Source organism: Bos mutus, chromosome 28 (genome assembly GCF_027580195.1).
Source record: "Bos mutus isolate GX-2022 chromosome 28, NWIPB_WYAK_1.1, whole genome shotgun sequence".
Classification (NCBI taxonomy): Eukaryota; Metazoa; Chordata; class Mammalia; order Artiodactyla; family Bovidae; genus Bos; species Bos mutus.
The window spans coordinates 7,764,972-7,784,358 of NC_091644.1; the positions used below are offsets into that span (position 1 = coordinate 7,764,972).

Consider the following 19,387-nt stretch of genomic DNA (forward strand, 5'->3'; position numbering starts at 1 on the left):
GTGATTACCTGATATTTCATACCCTCTCTTCCTGCTGAATGCATCGCCTTAGAATGCACCACTACACTGTGCTCATTGGTCCGGTTCATTATCCCCCTCCTCCAGCTGAAGGGAAGTTCCATGCAGGCTGGAGCTGCATCTGTTTTCACGTCCCAGAATCCTTCCTAGTCCATAACAAGTCACAGTTCCTTTGAATGAATGAACGAATGCGATGACTATGATGCTGTATTGGTGGGTCAAGGTATCCCAGAGAAAGCTTGGTCCTGGGACCAACTTACATTGTAGAAGGCTGAGAAGAGAGCCCAGGCAGGGAGCCCAGGCCTACCCAGCACCTTGCTTTCCATGGAAGATCTGCATCAGAAGCAGGGGGATTGCACCAGCTCACCAGGCCTTTGGAGCTGACTTCTCTGGAGGGCTCTAACCTTGGAGCTGCTGGCTCTGGGTATCACAATCACTTTTTGGCCAGAGAGTTCTTAGTTTCTTATAGAATGGAGGCGGGAAGCCTGCAGACCTTAAGCAGGCAACATTCTGCATAGAGTAATAGGAGAGAAAAATCTGCACGGACCAGAGAAAGCGGTATTCTTCGCCCTGTATTTCCGCGCACAGAGATATGTTATTAAGGGGCTCTTTGGAGTTCTTTGCAAACAACACTTGTGTGATATGTTTATTCTTTAGGTTTTGCTGTTACTCTTGTTTTCCCTGGATTAAACTGAAGAGCATAGGTTGAGTTATGAGCTCTAGTGATATGAAATATGCACAAGATTCTTAAATAAAAAAAAAGAGGAGTCAATACCGTGGCTCAAATTCAAAAATTATTATAGTCATTTCACTGACCTTTCTTATTCAACGATGAGATGGTTTCCCAAGGAAAAAACTAAATGTAGCTGTGTCCTCACTATTTATAACTGACTCGGTGTTCTCAAGAAAGGCAACTAAAACCCAGAGAGACACAGAGACCGCCTCTGTTTCTGCTCTCTGAAGTTTGCCGATTGCTTCCTTTCTCCCTTGACCCTCCAAGCCTCGGGCTGAAAGTGGCCTCTCTTGGGGCTTGGACAAAGCCATGCATGTGCCTAGGACCTTCGGGTGACCTGCTCTGATGGAGCAGCTGATGAGAAAAGAAGAGCTCCAACTTTGTCTATTTTAGGCCACTCTTTCCTTTGCATTCACTCTAAGACAAATTCTAGAAAATACAACAAAAGAGCAAACAAAAACTCATATTAAATAGACTTCCCATTGTGACAAGGCAGTGGGATAAGAGCTATGCATTCTGAGATGGAATCAGCTACAGAATACAAAGGCCATCTGTATTTAGAAAATATTAAGACTTAAGGCTTGGTAAGTTTTACCAAGCCCTCTCCAGACACGACCCTGGGATAGATCTATATATTACCTTCTTTTTTTAAGAAAGAATTATCTATTTTTGGCTGCGATGGATCTCTGTTGCTGCGTGGGGCTTTCTCTGGTGGTGGCAAGTGGCGGCTACTCTGGCTTCTCATCCCAGTGGCTTCTCTTGTGGGGCGCAGGCTCCAGGCACCTGGACTCAGCAGTTGTGGCGCACGGGCTTAGGTTCCCCCTCCCTTGGCATGTGGATCTTCCCGGAGGAGGGACTGAACCCATGTCCCCTGAACTGGCAGGCAGATTCTCAACCACTGGACCAGCAGGACGTCCCTATATCTTATCTTCTTGCTACCACCTTCCACTACTTGTTACTATTAATTAAAATGGCACGTTATTCAAAACCATGAGTGATCTGGATCACTCATTCAGTCCTTCACTAAAAAGCTCGTTATACCAGCACATGTCAGGCACGTGGGTTTGTCTAAGAACTTCACAGGGTACCTGGAGGCAAGGTCCCTGACCAGGGCCACCGTGGCAGCCTTTCCTCTTATCACCATCCGCCTCAGCCCTCACCAACCACAAACGTGCGTCCAGCTCCATTCAGTTATTTGCAAATCCCTCTTCTCCCCCATCCACGCCTTTGCTCTGGCTGTTTCCTCTCCTGACGGGCGTGGCCCGCAGTCGAAGAGCCCTGCTCACCCTGCGGCCCCAGCGGAATGCCACATCCTCCATGTGAACCTATCCCGTTCCCCCGAGTATGTGACCTTGTCTTTTCCGTACTCTCATGCAAGTGTCAGCCTCCTCTACGGCCTTTTCAGACTTTCTATTAGCTATGTCAGTAAAGTCTATCCAATATATACCCATATCGACATACTTCTTCTCCAGATTGTGAGGTTGGGTCCCAGGACAGTGGGGATCAAACCTCCCCACACGTACCTCTCTTTGGGCAAAGCACAGGGATGACAGGCTCATAAACTGGGGCTTCATACATGCTCCTGAGTTTGTTCCACTCTCTTAAATTCTTCCAAGACCACGGCAGTTAGAATGAGGATAGACACAATGAAGGATTGTTTGAAGTTGTGTTTAAATTACACTCTGGTTGTCAATTTGTTCCCTTTGAGTATCTGGACCTGTTGACACTTTAAACATCATGATGTGAGCTTGCCTAATTAAGCAGTAGCACTAAATGTTTAGTTAATCTCATTCCTAATTATCTGCTCTGTGTCTCTGGGGAAAAAGGAATTATTTAATTTCTTCCACTGAAACTTGAAATATCAGTTCCCTGTGGTGGTACTTTCAGATCCAATTATTAAATTCTCTCTAATATTTCAGGGTTAAATAGATAAGAAATTATAATTTCATCTTTTCCCCTAAATACATTTAGGGTAAACACAGTTTTCCATTTTCTTTGTCTGCTTGTAACATTTAAAGCTCACTTATATAATCTGAAGTCAAATAACAATACGATTTGTTAAAATATGTTATTTGGGGTTGAAATACTGTTTAAATTGCAGGAGACAGCCCTTACAAATTGCTTGCCTTATTAGCATTTTCACCGTTAATGAAAACATCTCCGTCTGAAAAGAAGGAGATTGAATTCTGCTTAGAATATCAGACTGCTTCTGAATCTCTGGGTGGCAGAACCTGGCTGAAAAGCATTGACGATAATTTTGTACAGAGCCTGGAGAACCAGGAATGGAAGCTGCTCTGCCCCTAAAAACAGAAGCCTAAATGAACGACAGCCTCACTCTTGAGAACCCTGGGGCCCACACTCCCTGGGGGAAAGGGCCCATGTGGCACCCTCACGCAGAGCCCCTAACTGGCCCGTGTCAATAACTGTTAGGGACATGTGGCACCCAGGACTCTGCCAGAGCCTGTCGTTGACCAGGAACCCCAGTTATCTTCAGGCTTCATCTTGGAAACTCTCCTGAAGAAAATCCAGGCCTAGGAGCTGGTTTACCCGCTCAGGGCTGTCCTCGTGATTACAACTATCCAGGGTCTGCGTGTCCTGAGAGAGACCAGGCTGATCAGTGCAGAAAGGAGGACAGATGTGGGAGGCCGCTGGGGCATCAGACAGGATGGCAAAGGCGCAGAGGCAGAGACACCGCCAAAGCTTGGGGAGCAGCGGCAGCAAAGGGAGGCCAAGGGGCGATCAGAGAAGGCAGGCACAGAGCCACCAGACGCACCTGGATGAGGCGACGCGGGGCGGGCAGGGCCGATCAGAGAAAGCAGGCACAAAGCCACCAGACGCACCTGGATGAGGCGACGCGGGGCGGGCAGGGCTGATCAGAGAAGGCAGGCACAAAGCCACCAGACGCACCTGGATGAGGCGACGCGGGGCGGACAGGGCGAAGGGTGCGCGGAAAGGCTTAAGGAAGGCGGGCAGCTTCCTCTATAAACCGCACGCCTGGGGCGCTGCGAGTACCAGGCAGCGCTGAGCGCACAGGACACACGCCAGGTCAGATGCTGTAACACCTGTGTCTACAGGGACAGTGTAACGTGAGTGTCCGAAAGCACCACGATTTGTGAAAACACTGGTTACAAGTGGTTAAAATGCTTTGTTTTGCACCTAGAAGACAGATGGTGCCCCCTAAAATAGCAAATCTTCACCTCGATTTGTAAGTGATCTTGGAATCTTCCCCAAAGAGAACAGCTCGTCTCCGTGCCTAGGGATACATCATGCTGTGTTTAGAACAGAAATCCTTTTTAAGGCTGTTGGACCCAACTACTTAAAAAGCAAACTTATTATTTATTTCTTTTGGCCTAAAGGAACCAAGAGCATTTGGAAAACTTTGCATTCATCAATCTATGAAGCCTCCAACTCAGAAAATCCTGACCCTCCCAACCATCAATAAGGCTCCCCTTAAGAGACCCTGCTGAACAGCTTCATCTCCCTGTTGGAAATTACCCCAAATCACTGCCCATGCTCCCTCTGTTCCCATCCTGACTTCCCTGTTCCGTCAACTCCAGCCTCGCTCTGCCTGTTCCGTGCTGGGCACGCGGCACTCCAGACTGGACCTCCCCACATTCTTGGTGTTGGCCAGGGCAGGACTGTGTAGTTCACTTCCTCCTGTCTCACCTGCAATGAGATCCACCCCTGCATCTGACCTGCTCATGATGAATGAGCCAGAAGCTGTTTCCTAGAGATCCTTTGTTTTTTCCCCCCACCATCAAAATATTTATTGGAACCAAAGCAGAGGGAACAGAGCTGTTAAGATGGCAAATCAAAGTGCAGATTGGAAGGCGGGGTAGAGCAAGATGTGGGGTGGAGGGGGCACTTCAAATGCCACAAGAGGGGTCCCTGTGGTCTGGGCTGGAGAGACGCCCTTCACCTCACCCTGGCAGTGAAGATCCCCCACTCACGTCTCCCATCTCATATCCATCCTGGGGGCAGCTGGGGCCCTGCAGTGACCCCATAGGGAGGGACCACCCCTTTGATCCACCCATGGCTATCAGTCACTCTGTCTCCCTTCCTCATTTTCCCAATAAAGAGGACACAGGGCTTACCTGGCAGCCAGGATCAAGCCAATGCACCGCCCTCCTGCCTGGAGCATCTCTGAATTCCCCAGTCTGTGGGACCGTCTGGGACCGAGGAAGAAGCTGCTGTGTCCTTACCCTCCGCTGTTGCTCTCTTACTGAAAAGACTTTGCCCTTTCCAGACAGCCATGAGGTTGGCCCAGAGGAGCCCATCCCAGACACCAAGCCAAGCTAGCTCCATCTGCTGCCCCAAATACTAGTGTTTCCCAAGGCTCCTCGCCTTGGCCCCTGCCCCTCGGAAAGTAACTCACCCTCTGGTGATTTCACCTGCCTAATTCAGATTCAGTTCTCACAAGCCAGATCGGACGGGCCCTTCGGATGCACGTTTCTGCATGCTTACTGGCCGTCAGTGGGTGCCTCCGCCCAGCTCACTCTCAGTCTCCCTGTGGACGAGCTCCATCTCTTACGCTCCCTTTGTCACCCTGGACACGCTGAGTTACGCTCCTGGGTATCACCCCAGAGTTTTCTCCCTTGCCGCATCCAGTTATTAAAGTCTTCTTATTTGACCTCTAATGTCTCTCCATTCCTACTATCGAATTTGGCATCATTTAAAGCCTGTGCAATGGGCTTCCCTGGTGGCTCGGATGGTAACAAATCTGCCTACAATGCAGGAGATCAGGGTTCAATCCCTGGGTTGGGAAGATTCCCTGGATAAGGGGATGGCACCCGTTCCAGTATTTTGCCTGGAGAATTCCATGGACAGAGGAGCCTGGCAGGCTACAATACATAGGGTCTTAAAAGAGTCGGACATGACTGACCAACTAACACTTTCACAAGGCCCATGCAGCCACAAAAGACTGCCTCTTCACTCTGTAGCATGGTCCTCCCAGAGGGGTCTGTCAAAAGACTCTATATGCTTCATGGACTTGCCAAGGACTAAAGAAAAGACTCTCCACAAACGCCTGATGATAAAATCACCTAGTATGCTAAGTCAATTCATTTGTGTCCTACTCTTTGCGACTCTATGGACTGTACCCTCCATGGAATTCTCCATGTCATGCCCTCCTGCAGGGGATCTTCTTGACCCAAGGATCAAACCTGCATCTCTTACATCTCCTGCATTGACAGGTGGGTTCTTTATCACTAGCACCACCTAAGAAGCCCCGAAAATCACCTAGACTGGATGTTAAACATTCAAATTCCAACCCAGGCTGAACAGACTAGAATCTCTAGGGCAGATACTTCAGAATCTGGCTTTGGTGATACTGATCATTAGGTAAGGCTGAGAACACTAGCTTACAGAATCAAGTGGAAATGCTTTGCCATTCAGTATTGTCCCCTCCGCCATCAGCCCAGCCTGCTTCCCCCACACCCACTGCCACCTCCCCTCCCAGTTCAGGCTCCAGCAGTCCTGATTCAGTGCTGCGGGACACCCTACCCACCAAGATGCCGCCTCATCTCATCTGCCGCCCCACATAAACAGCCAATGGCAGCTCAAGCACTGCCTGCTCCTCATCCTCAGGGGCCGCCTATGCATTCACACCATGCTCCGTGCACACCTTCATCACTGCACCCGACACCATGACATCATATCTGCTTCTGTATCTGCCACCCTATAGACAGATCCACCCTGTGTCCCCAAGTTTCCAGCACAGCGAGGTACAGAGCAGGTGCTCCATGAAATAAATCCCCGCTGAGTGAGGAATAAATGAATCCACCAAGCACTCTAGTCCATATGCAATTCACTGAGCCCAGCAAAGCTTCCTCAGCTAAACCGATCATACTCTGGAGGCTGCCTCTCGCTCCGATATCACGTTTGCTACTCTTCTCTAGATCGAATCTGTCTTTCTGCAAATGGGGCTCCCCAAATAGACTGCGCAGTGAACACTAGTGTCTCCCCAGCAGAGTACACATAACACAGCCAGCTTCCCTCTTAGGGACACCAGGCCAGTTTGTACACGGATGGAGATAGCATGGCTGTCCGCTCTGCCATATCACCCTGCAGTGGTGGTTCAGTCGCTAAGTTGTATCCAACTCTTGTGATCCCAAGGGCTGTAGCCCATCAGCCTCCTATCCATGGGACTTTCCAGGCAAGAATGCTGGAGTGGGAAGCTATTTCCTTCTCCAGGGAATCTTCCCAACCTAGGGATCAAACCCAGGTCTCCTGCATTAGAGGCAGATTCTTTACCTACTGAGCCACCAGGGAAGCCCCCTGTCACCCTACAGATGAGCATCTAATTTGCCACTGACACCACCGAAGACCCTGCATGGAGAGCCTCCTATTGACTCCCCACCATTGCCTGTGAGCCGTTTCCCCTAGATGTACATCACTCTGCCGTTTTCCAAACTGAATCTCATTCTGTTATATCCTGCTTGTATTACCCACCTTTCTGGATTCCCATTTGCTATGTTTTATTCCTTGTTGATGTTAAGAACATTTCCTGGTTTTGTATTTTATGTAAAGTTCATTATGGTGATATGTGCCCCCTTTTCAAATCATTGATGAAGCAATTAAATGAAATCAAACCTAACACCCACCCTCCTGGAAACCTCTCCAGAGGGTTCCAACGCCACATGTCACTTAGGGCTCTTGGATCCAGGGTCTCTGCAGGCAGGGCTTCTGGCTCACTGAGACGGTCACGTGGCACAAGCCACTGAAGAGCTGCACGGCATCCTCGCCTTTCCTCCTGCCTCCGTGCAGTCAGCTGACACTGACAAGCTCGTGGGATATGGCAGATTCTCTAAAGTAAGACAAGCATGACTCCAGTAACCTAGAGGCTCACACATGTTCGTTCTTCATTGCTTCCCATCTTCTTTGGAAGATGATAACTATCGTCTCCTAGAATCACGAGTGCGCCCCCTCCATGGTCTCATATACATGTGGTTTTCACACAAACCCCAATTTAAATCTTTCCCATTCTTCAAAATCCCTAATTCTCCATCATACTTTAATAATTTGTTCAGTTAAAACATAAAATGACAACTTATGTTTTGCCCCAAATTAATACAGCCTATATTTTTTAGCCACACCCTTTCAGAGATGTCCTCAGGAAAAAACCCAGGACAAACTCATTTATTAACATAGAATTTTTTCCCAATAATTTGCTACTTATTTTTTTAGTCACCTCAACACACATGCTCAAGGACTTACTCCAATTTTGGAGAAACTCAAAAACACACATAGGGCAAAATAAAGCAAATAAAATTGCAGTTGTTGGGGTAGATTGGTTATTTGGTCTGTTTTTAAATTTTTGTTCAGATTTCTCGTTCTGCATGACACTGGGAAAGCACTCTGCAAGCACACGGCTAAGGAGCTGGACTGTGTCAGGAGACACCACCTTAGGGACACGGCAGGAATGTGGCCGGTTGCAGTTTATGCACAATTCCCTGGACACCCCCTTGTAACTCCACCCCTTCCTCTCACACTCACAAGAGCAGATCAAAGTACCAAGCAGGGGGGGAAAGAGACTAGTTTCAGTGTAGTTGCGCAAACCACCTTAAGTTGTGGTAACATGTAACCAAGTAAATGTTCTGGAAGGAACCCAGCTTCACTCACTGACGGGGACACACCTGAATAATGGATGTGCCGACAGCACTTACGTGGATGCGACGAACCTTTTTATCTATTCTAATCGGCAGGGAGTCGTTACTGCCCAGAGATTTACTACAGGGCTCCAGAATACACCGGGACATAAGAGTTAAAAAGGGTATACCTTAAGATCATATGTTTCAGAGCCAAGTGATATCCAGAGTGGATTCTCTCCTCAGCCTGTGGTCATCTGATTTTTCTATTTTCTGTGCCAAAATACATATTTATATTAATAGTCATTTGTTGTCTTGAATTAATTTGCTTAAAGAGAAAAAGTGCACAACATTTCAGATAAAAATCATTCCGTGCTTAAGAACATGAAGACAAGCAAACTCCAAAGACAGATGAAGTGGACTATCCGTGTGAATTATTTACTTTGACATATGCGTGCTCAGTCGCTCAGTCGTGTTCTGACTCTTGTGACCCATGGACTGTAGCCCACCACGCTCCTCTCTCCGTGGGATTTCTCAGGCAAGAATACTGGAGTGGGTTGCCATTTCCTCCTTCAGGGAATCTTCCCAACCCAGGGATCGAACCTGCATCTCCTGTGTCTCCTGCTTGGCAGGCAGATTCTTCACCACTGAGTCACCAGGGAAGCCATTGGATGACAAACAGGATGTTAAAAATGCCTGTTCACAGCTGAGTTCTGTCCCTTTAACGGCATCACTATTGCCTTTAATTTAAATGACATGTATAAAATAAAATTAGATTTATTGTCAGGTTTATTTTGTGGTTCTCTTGATTTTTCTACCAGGCCAAATTCACGAGCAAAGTAATCAAAGATGTAATTTTAGCACACAATAACAAGTCTTATTAAAACTGCGATAGGTGGCTTCTTGAATGGAACATCAGTGGTAAAAAATGATAACCACTGGGAAACTCCCTGGTGATCCAGTGGTAAGGACTCGATGCTTTCACTGCCTGGGTCCAGGTTCAATCCTTGGTCAGGGAACTCAGATCCTATAAGCCACACATGGGAACTCCACCAAAAAAAAAAAAAGGATAACCCTTAAATATAGCATTTGGTAGCTAAGATGTTCCAGAACACGGCCCATGCCTCTTATCTGTTTCCAGAAAGGGAGGGCCACCTCTGGTCCCTTACCCACTTTTGGATGAATTTCTGAGTGAGCTGCTCCCTGAGGCTTGGATCAGTTCCTCTGGGTGATGGATCAGAGCCACCAGGCTGCCCTGCTCTGAGGCCTGGCAATTCACAGTAAGGCACTCCCAATGTGTGCCTCCTCTCAAAGGCATCTGGCACTCCCATCCCCAGGCAAAGCAGTCAAGGCAGTGCAGACCTGAGCTAGAGGCAAATGAAGCACGCAGCCAGTCCCATCTTTCAGGTACAAAACAAGTCTGCCCAGGGCAGGTTGGCTGGCATGGGGCCAGACACCTTCTGTCCTGACTTTACGTCTATAGTACAAGTCAGTCCCAGCATCCACATAAAGACCTATCCTCATTCTCACGGCCTGGCTCACACAACCGTGGCCCTTAGAGTCCAGAAAGATGTATTCTAGCTCAGTAGGACTGTCCTGGAGGCCACTGTTTGGCCAGCTGGAGGGAGACCCTCTGACTTGCCCCCTTCCCCTCTGCCCAGAGAGAAGACGTATTCTTACCTCTCATTTCTGTCCCCGAGGAACCGTTGGACCAAGCTGTCCACTTATTCCTGTGCTTGCTGATTTCCTGGACTTTGCAGACATAATGCCCTTGATCTGCTGGCTGGAGGGTCAAGACAGAGAGCGTGTAGAGTGCCCCACGCCGCTCCTCAAGGAGGCGCAGCCTCTGCCGGTAGGCGCTGCGGCTGAAATTCCCGTAGTACTGCACCATCCGGAGCTTGGTCATCTTAACCATCAGGGCTTCCTGGGAGTCTGGTCGCGCGAAGAACCAGCGCACAGCCAGCAAGCTGTCCTTTCGCCTCTTCTGGGAGACGTGGCAGAGAAGAGTGGCATTTTCCCCCTCCAGGTAGTCAACCACGGGCCCCGGGGACACGGTGACGTTGAGGGCTCCACAGACCTCTGCAGCGAAAACAGGGAGGAAGAGAATGAGGAAGGCTACCGCCACTCCCCGGGTGCGCACACACAGCCTCTTCCCTCAAGGAGCCAGAGTGATGCGCAGGCCAGAGAGGCCAGCCACCTCCACCCCATCTATGCTCACGCTGCCTTCACGAAGGAGCCCTCCTTGGGGCATGCAGTGGGTCTCTGTGGCCCCCATGTCCTCAACCTGTGAGACGATGCCCTGCAAGTGGGATGTCACTGGTCACCTGGCCTAGATGCTTTTCTCTGTTTTCAGTTAGTTGCTGATATCTAAAATTCAGGAGCTTTCACATAAAGATTTAAATTTGGGGAAGCTCTTAAAAATATCCAGCTTACATCAAATCCGCCTTTCCTACCTGCCTCCCCAAGGCCTGCTTCAATCCGTTTCATCACCTTCCTGAGGAGGCAGCCCTGTGGCCCCAGTCCCTGTCTCCGCTCTTTCAGCTACATCCAAGGCAGATTATCAGTACTGGTCAGGTGAGTGTTAAACCAGTACCAGGGAGCTGGAATGACAGAGGTGCCTTGGTTTCTCACTCCAAGCCTCTTAGGACCATGATCCACGGTCTAACAGCTGAAGTGCAGGAAAAAAGAGCCAATGAGCCCAGGAGCAGAGAGGGGTACCAGACTCGCCCAGCAACCGGAAATACGCTCCAGGAAACCAGGCCCAGGTCGAATTCTTGTCCTTTGGTCTCAGGGCTGACTCTCACCAGCCACGGTTCTACTCCAAGCTGACATTCGAGGGTGCCCCTCCCTGTCCACCCAAGATCAGCCAGCCCAGTACCCTTGCCCAGGTCTTCTCCCAGTAGACACACTGCACGGCGTCTGCAGGATTACATATTGCAGCTGTGCAGCCCGGGAGCTCATGAGTGCAGCCTCCCCCTGGCAGGCAGAGTCCAGGAAGGACAAGATGCCCAGAGCCTGCTACTCTCCAAGCTGGGCTGTCTTCTCACCAGATCCCACATCATCATCCCTGCACTGCCCAGCAAGCAACTCCAGGAAGCATGATGCCCTACTGCAAGAGCAGGTGTCCCTGAGGTCATCCCAAACTACTAATAGCCCCCAAATACCCACTCCTGGTCACATGAGGGGACTTGGGGGCCTGGATGGCAGAGTCGCCCAAGACTTTGAACCCTGGACAGCACTATAGGTAAGCAAGGAGGAAGGATGAAAAAGAGAGTAAAGATCTGGTCCTTACACTGTGAAGAGGCTGTGAGTCAACAAGGTGAGGCCCTGTGTGTGCTGGGGTGACAGGGAGAGTTTAACACAAACAGTATCCTTCATTGTAAAAATTCAGGCAATAAGCTCCTCCTTACATATCGTTTTGACATAGTTTCCACTGTTCATTTAATAAACTGAACACCTCAAGAGATACAACTTGAGAGTCTATTTTCTTTTGCTTCTCAGCTCTTAAAAGCCAGGCCACCAGGACACTCCAGGATATTTCAGGATCCTTAACTTAATCACATCCATAAAGTGCCTTTTAAACTGCATTCACAGTTCCAGGGATCAGGATGCAGACATCTTTGGGGGTCATTATTCAGCTAACAGCACTGTGATAGTCTTTTGTTACCATTAAAAAAAATAGATGGAAGTGAATTCAGAAGGAAAAGATGGATGCTTGGCTGGACTCAGCTCATTGTGAACAAGAATGAGGTCTTGTATGTTTACAGTGACAAAGAAAAAGCCGCCCAGGGAGACACTCGGGACTGCAGATCAACAGGTACCCAAGGAAGGCACACGCCCCTAGTAACAATCTCTATCTACACAAGTCACTCACACAGGACAAAGGAGGGGCTGCCCTCACTGTTTCCCTGCAGCTCTCCCACCAGCCCACACACCACGGTATATTAGACCAAAAGCATTTCCCCAAAGTCCGCTCAGGCCCCATGGTGGGAGCCCCCTGAAGAGCACAGAAATGCCAGGCTGACCCCACTTTAATAGCTGCCCAAGAGTTTGGCAGGCGGAGTGCAGCAGAGATGGAGCAGCTGGCTTCCAGGACTGAAGTCCTGCTCGGCCCGCCCCCAGGGTCTCCCCACTGGAAGCAAGGAGAGTTGGGGAAGGCAGGAAATTGAAACAGCATGGATGGGATGAGCGCACAGCGGGACCCCACACCCTCGTCTCCTCCTATTAACGCTGCAGGAAGGAGGGGGTATTTATAGTGGCTGAAACCAGGAGCACATGCCAAGTGCTCCGGTCCTCACGGGAGGCCAGATTCCATCCTGGAGGCAAACTAGTAACTCTTCCACTTCTGCAGCTCAGGCCGAGTTAGCAGCTCCCGGGAAATGGAGCGAAGTGCACCATCTTCCCCAGTTACAGATGGAAACGCCGCTCTGCCTTCAGTTAGCCCCTCTCTTACAGATGGCCCAAACATGTCACTCCCACTGATGTGCCAAGACCCTTGCTATGGGCTGAACAGTGTCCCCCACAGATTCCTATCTGCTACATTGCTTCAGTCGTGTCCGACTCTGTGTGACCCCATAGACGGCAGCCCACCAGGCTCCCCGTCCCTGGAATTCTCCAGGCAAGAACACTGGAGTGGGTTGCCATTTCCTTCTCCAATGCCCGAAAGTGAAAAGTGAAAGTGAAGTCGCTCAGTCGTGTCCGACTCTCTCGACCCCATGGACTGCAGCCACCAGGCTCCTCCGTCCATGGGATTTTCCAAGTAAGAGTACTGGAGTGGGGCGCCATTGCCTTCTCCGCAAATTCCTATACTGAAGCCCTAATCCCCAGGAACTCCGAATAGGACTGTATTGGAGAGAGACCCTTTAGTGAAATGACTAGGTTAAAAGGAAGCCCTTAGGGAGGACCCCGATCCAACATGCTGTCGTTGTTCAGTCACTCTTTGCAAGCCTATAGACTGTAACCCACCAGGTTCCTGTCCACGGGATTTCCCGGGCAAGAATACTAGAGTGGGTTGCCATTTCCTTTTCTAATCCAACATGACTGGTGTCTTATAAGAGGAGATTAGGAAGCAGACACGGACGGAGGAAAGATCATGTAAACATATAAGGAGAAGACGGCCGACTAGAGCCCAAGGAGAAAGGCTCAGAAGACAGCGACCCTGCAGACTTCTGGCCTTTGGGCTGGGAGAAACTAAACTCTGCTGCTGAAGCCCCCAGCCTGCGGCACTTTGCGACAGCGGCCCCAGTGAAGCAATTCAACCTTCCTCCCAGGAAGGCTCATTTCGGCCCTAGTCTTCCCACCAGCCCAGATATTTACACCTACTTTCCACACGAGAGTACCGGGGGTGACTGAAAGGATACTGCCCACAGGTTCCTCGGGGCATTTAGCTTTGTTAAAAGACACAGGCTCTCAGGTTGTATGGTTCCCCATGCAAACAGTGACCTTCTCAGAAAGCCACCGCCCCAGGCAATGCCCTCCCCTCCACACTGGAAATGACTACCTCAAGCCCAGGGAACACAACTCAGCCCAAAGGCAAACAGCTGTGAGAAGTGTCATTGCTCGAGGGAGGGAGAAAACGCAGGTAGAGAACCCAGTGCCTTGCAGACCTCTGTTGAGCTGGATGTTTAAATACTAGAGGAAAGCATCACACAGCTTCTGCCCATGGCAATTATCAGGCCCCATATGGCTCAACCGGCTTCCCTTTCACTTTTCACTTTCACGCATTGGAGAAGGAAATGGCAAGCCACTCCAGTGTTCTTGCCTGGAGAATCCCAGGGACGGGGGAGCCTGGTGGGCTGCCGTCTATGGGGTCGCACAGAGTCGGACACGACTGAAGTGACTTAGCAGCAGCAGCATATGGCTCAACAGAGAAACTGCAGAGCGGCCAAGAGGCACGCAGTAGAGACAGGCTGACTAGAGTGTGGTGCTGGGGAGGGGCCCAAGCCTTTCCCCTCTGGGTCTCAATCTGAACAACAGGGCATCCACACCCTGCAGGCAAAGCAGGCAACAGGGACCAAGCCAGCTACCAGGCAGGACAGGCAGGTGTCACCAGACCCTCTGACACCACATAAGGTAAGGGAGCAGCCCCGGGCAGGGCAGAGTCTCCCCTCTCCAGCCGAGGAGGAAGCAGCACTGAAGTCACTCTGCTGGAGAACTGAATTTCTTGCTTTCTGGTCCTGCACTGCTGGGAAGTGAGGTGGAAGGTAGACCCCCAACCCCGTCCCCACCCCGCCACCTCCACATTCAGCACTCCGCTTGCTCCAGCTCACACCCTAGCTTAGGCTTTGTTCACTTAATCACTTGACAAATAGTTGCTGAGCACAGCCATGTGCCAAGCACTGAGAGAAGAGGCACCCTGACCTCAAGGAGCTGAGAGTCCAGTGGATGAGGCACTGGCCATCAGGAAAAAGACACACACAAAAAAAAATATTTGTTTGTGCCAGGTCTTAGTTGCGGCATGTGAACTCTTAGTTGCAGCATGTGGGATCTGGTTCCCTGACCAGGGATTGAACCCAGGCCCCCTGGGACAATTGAACCAAGGCTCCCGGAGAACGCGACTACAAACAGTGTCAGGTACCACACAGAAGTGATGCGGGGCTTACAAAACTGAGAGAGAGACTCTGATCTCCATGTGTCAGGGAGGAAAGAAACCCTGGGGAGGTGAGGGTGACTGGAAGGCTGAGGTGGGGCTCATGACACAAATTCAGGGCAGCAGTGAGGCCGTCATCTTCGTGGGAGATGGTTCCACCTGTGCAAAGGGTCTGAGGCAGGAGGAACTAGTGCAGACTGGAAATGGGAAGATCAGTATCCTCCAGTGAAGCGCCCCGAACCATCGCCCAGGCAGCCACCCAGGTCTGCAGGCAGACCTCCAGGGGGCCACTGCACCCCAGTCAGGGCCCCCAGGACCAGTTCTTAAAGGAGGAATATGACAACATGGGCAAGAAAGAGACTGACCCAAAACAGATGGTCAGGCTTCCTGTTGCAGAGAACCTTATTTCTTCAACAAGCACATGTGCCATGACCTGGTAGCCAGGTTTGCCCTCCGCTCATGGGCTGGGCGCCAGGATGCTCAAGACCCAGGGCCTTGCCAGTGGTGTGGCAGGACTGGGCAGAGAGTCAGGGGTTGGAATCCAACAAAGCCAGGCTGGAAACCTGGTTCTACTAGGAGTGAGGTCCTCAGGGCCTCAGTTCCCTCATCTCAAAACCAGGAAGATGATGCCTTGCGTGGGGAGTATAAGGCTCCAGCAAGAAAGCACCTTTAGGGACATCCCTGGTGGCCCAGTGGCTAAGACTCTGTGCTCCCAAGGCAGGGGCCTGGGTTCAATTCCTGGTCAGGGAACCAGATCCCACACGCAGCAACTAAGAATTCACATGCCGCAATTAAGACCCGGCACAACAAATATATTTTTTAAAATAAATTTAAAAAGCTACTTTAAAAAAGCACCTTTGAAATACTGATAATCTTTGCATGCTCTGAGAACAGGGCAGGTGGAAATAACAGAAAGCGACACACTCGGTGATCTATAGGAAGAAGGCTGGGCTTCTCGGGGCATGGGCAGCAGTCATGCAGGGCCTTAAGCTTGGAGGCGCTCCATTCGATTTAATCTCTGCTGTTGCTCTTTTAAAAGCCTAAAAAGTTTAAAATGAAGGACCCTGCATTTCCATTTTGCACTGAATCCCACAAATTACATAGCTGGTTCCCCCTGTAGATAAATGTTAAGTTCCTGTGGATAAGATTGATGGGGTCTAATCCTCTTGTTCCCATTTGGATAATGTTATGAAAAGAACTAAAGCTCAGAAAACAGCCTAAAAGGACTTCAGTATAGCCAAACAGTACACAACCTATTCATCTAGTACTCAACCATCTTCTCTCCCTTGCCCCACTTACCCGCTCCCCACACGTATGAAGTGAGAAATAGCAGCTTCCAGGGACAGGGGAATATAGAACTTCTAACAGAAGCAGAGTGCCTGCCTCGTCTGGGACACAAAGGTGGCAAGGCTAGGGTCCCTCTGCTCCAGCTTGGCGAGCTAAGTGCTAATGGCTCTGTGCCCCACACTTCTCTGTCTAGAAGAAATTTCCTCTCTCCTCTCAGGAGGCCAGGAGCCTCTGCATTGATAAGGGATGCACTCTGCGTGTACCGGTTGGCAGTAATCTCAATCTCACTGAAAGGATAGTCTGAATTTGTGACAAATAAATCTCTGAAAGAAATATAACTGAATTCCTTTAAAGCCCACAACACTCGAAGCCAGTGTTTACCGAGTACCAAGCGGAGATCCAGCCTACAGGGTAATGCCTTCATATTAAGGTGGTCACCTTAAAATAGCTGTCATCCGGGATGAACACAAGGCCCTGACCCATGAGGAACACTAACATTTACTGGATGTGAACTCTAGAGCAAGTACTGTTCTAAGCACTTTAGTTGTGTTTTCTTAATTTATCCTCATAGTATGTTTGTCCCCATTTTACAGACAGGAAGGCTAAGGCCCAGAGAAGCTAAGCCACTTGTCCAAGCTCACACAGAACATCGCAGAGCAGGAATTTGCGACGAGGCCATAGGGCATCAGAGACGGTTCTCAACCACCAATCTGGACTACAGCGTGGCTTTGAGTAAATAGTCTGCCCCCTCAGCTTGCTGTAAAATGACAGGTGGGACCAGGTAACCCCTAAGGCCCCACTTTTCCCCAAAAGGGAGATGTAGAAAAGGGCAGCAGTTAAGAGCCCAGACTTAGGTATAAAGTGGATCTGCCAGGCCTTCTTTTGAGGTGCCGCAACCAGGGGCTGTGGATGAAAAGCTTAAAGAATGACTGGCATACTGAGTGGGCCCAAGCAGAAGCTGCCATCACCACACAGCCGTGAGCACAGCCAGGGTGGCTAAAGGCTCTCGAATTCCAGGGGACTCCCCTGGCAGTCCGCAGTTAAAACTCTGCACTTCCAGTGTAGAGGGTGTGGGTTTGATCCCTGGTCGGGGAACTAAAATCCCACATGTCACACAATGTGGCCAAATAAATAAAGGCTCCCTAATTCCAGTTCTCAAAGCTCCTGAGGTTTCCTGGGAAAAGCCCCTCTCTGGGGACACCACGGCTGACAGCACCTGAGATTAGGAAGTCTGTCGTGGAGCCCAGGGAACAAACACCCTTGCCCCGCTTCTTGCCTCTTGCTGGCTGCTGGCCACTAGAGCTGCCCTGGCCCAACTATCTCAGTCAAACCTCCAGTAACTGTGAGCCAAGACAGCAACAACTGTGAAGAACATTTCCCACAGGGCCGATTTCAAGTTCGCTGGAAACCCCACTGCACTGGTAGCCAGGGGACGAGGGGTAAATTTCTTCCCACTGGGAACCAAGTCCCATCCCCCATCAGACTCGATCTATGCTGGCTCAAATGCTGGGCCACCCACCCAAATGCTGGAAAATTACTTAACTCTGTTAATCAGCCCCCTTACTTAAAAAACACTGGCAACACAGCCTAGCCAGTAAAAGCGGTCTAGACCCAGGATTCTTGCGTTCAAATCCCAGCTAAACCAGGTATAAGCCTTGTGACTTAAAGCAAGTCAATTCATGGACCTGGCCTGTTTCCTCATCTATAAAATAAGGGATAATAATAATAGCATTTCCCTCAGAGACAAGTTTAACTGAATTAATGTTTGCAAAGCACTTGGATATATATATTTACTCTTGTCATTATTTCTTTGAAGTACTGTGTGATTAAAGGAGATAACTGTAACACCCAATGGGCACCCAGGAAATGTGAGTGCCATCAATATATTTATTATTACTATTATTCTAGCCAACACTGCCCTTTCAGCCTTGGGAAATAAAGAAAAGTCTTCAGCACCTTAGAAGTGGGAGCAGAAACCCCAAATGGAAGCCAGTAGTGCGGTGGAGGCTGTCCCAAAAGTCGGGTGCTCAGGGAAAGGGGAAAGGGCCCGGCTTCATCCAGCCGAGGATCCCCAGGCCGGGTCATCGCAAAATGCCCGCGATCAAGTCCCCAAACCCCACGGCCGGCGGCAGATGCGGCCCCTTCGGACCGGTCCTCCAAAGAACTCTCCGAAGAGAATTAAAGGGGAGTTGCTGCCCACACTAACCTGCCAACAGCTGTTGGCTCTGACTGCTGGGAAGAAAACAGAAAACAAACCAACACCGGGGCTCGCAGAGTCCTGCTCGCGTCTTCCACTTGGAGGCCTGGCCCCTGGGAGAGAACTGGGCTGCGGAGGGTCCGGCGGAGCGCTGGGGTCCCAGCCAAGAGGGAAGCGAGGAAGGGACGCGGCATCCCGACCCTCCAGAGGCTCCGCTGAGCTCCGCCGCCTGGACCGACAGACCCTGGCTCGCGGGCGCCGACGGGGACCGGGAGGGGGCGGCCCGGAGGCGTCGGGGCCTCCCGGCCAGGCCCGAGTCCCAGGTCCCCAGCCCCGGCCTCCCCGGGCCCCGCCACCCGAGCCCCACCCCAGGGTCCCCGAGCCGCCCGGTCCCGCCGCGCTTACCCGGGGCTGGAGCCCGCGCCAGCAGCACGGCCACCGCCAGCGCCAGGAGCCGCATCTCCCCGCCGCGCCCGGCGCTGTGACGCGGGAGCAGCGCCACCGCCTGCCCGCCACCCGCCCCCCACTCCTCCCCCGACCCCGCCGCCGCGCAGCCCGCCCCGCGCCTGCCCCACGCCCGGCTCCGGCCCCCGCCCCTCCGGCCGCCTGCCCCCACGCCCGGCCAGGGCTTCTGGGCTGACGGCGAGGGCGAGGCCCCGCCGGCGATCCTCTACCAAAACCTGCAGGAGGCTCATTTCACCACTCCCATTTCGCAGATGTGAACACTGAGGTTCTGGGAGGCAATGGATCGGATACAGGGCATGTGTAGCTGCAATGATATTGGAGGTCAGTTTGCATCACAGGCCAGTTATTGCTACGGGGACGGTGTCTGGGAGCTTGGGTGAAAGATGGGGTGGGGGGCAACTACCAAATGCGGGGACTTCCTGGACCTAAGGCTAACCTGTTGCCCAGCGAACCTCCTGTAGTCTCTACACAGAGACCTTTGGGAGCCAAGGAGCAGCTGAATTCGAATGCGG

General features: G+C 50.9%; 1 protein-coding gene across 2 annotated transcripts in view; it reads right to left on the reverse strand.

The window, feature by feature from the left end:
• The window catches only part of VSTM4 (V-set and transmembrane domain containing 4), an 82,037-nt gene extending 63,073 nt beyond the window's left edge, over positions 1–18,964 (reverse strand). The window contains exons 1-2 of one of the 2 annotated variants that reach the window (XM_070364546.1): positions 18,816–18,964; positions 10,018–10,416 (exon numbers count right to left, since the gene is read on the reverse strand). In XM_070364546.1, the coding sequence (XP_070220647.1) occupies positions 10,018–10,416; positions 18,816–18,870 (454 nt within the window). In that variant the 5' untranslated portion in view covers positions 18,871–18,964. The remainder of the gene's footprint in view (positions 1–10,017; positions 10,417–18,815) is intronic. The other variant, XM_070364545.1, reaches the window with a different exon arrangement.
• Between the last annotated feature and the right edge of the window lie 423 nt (positions 18,965–19,387).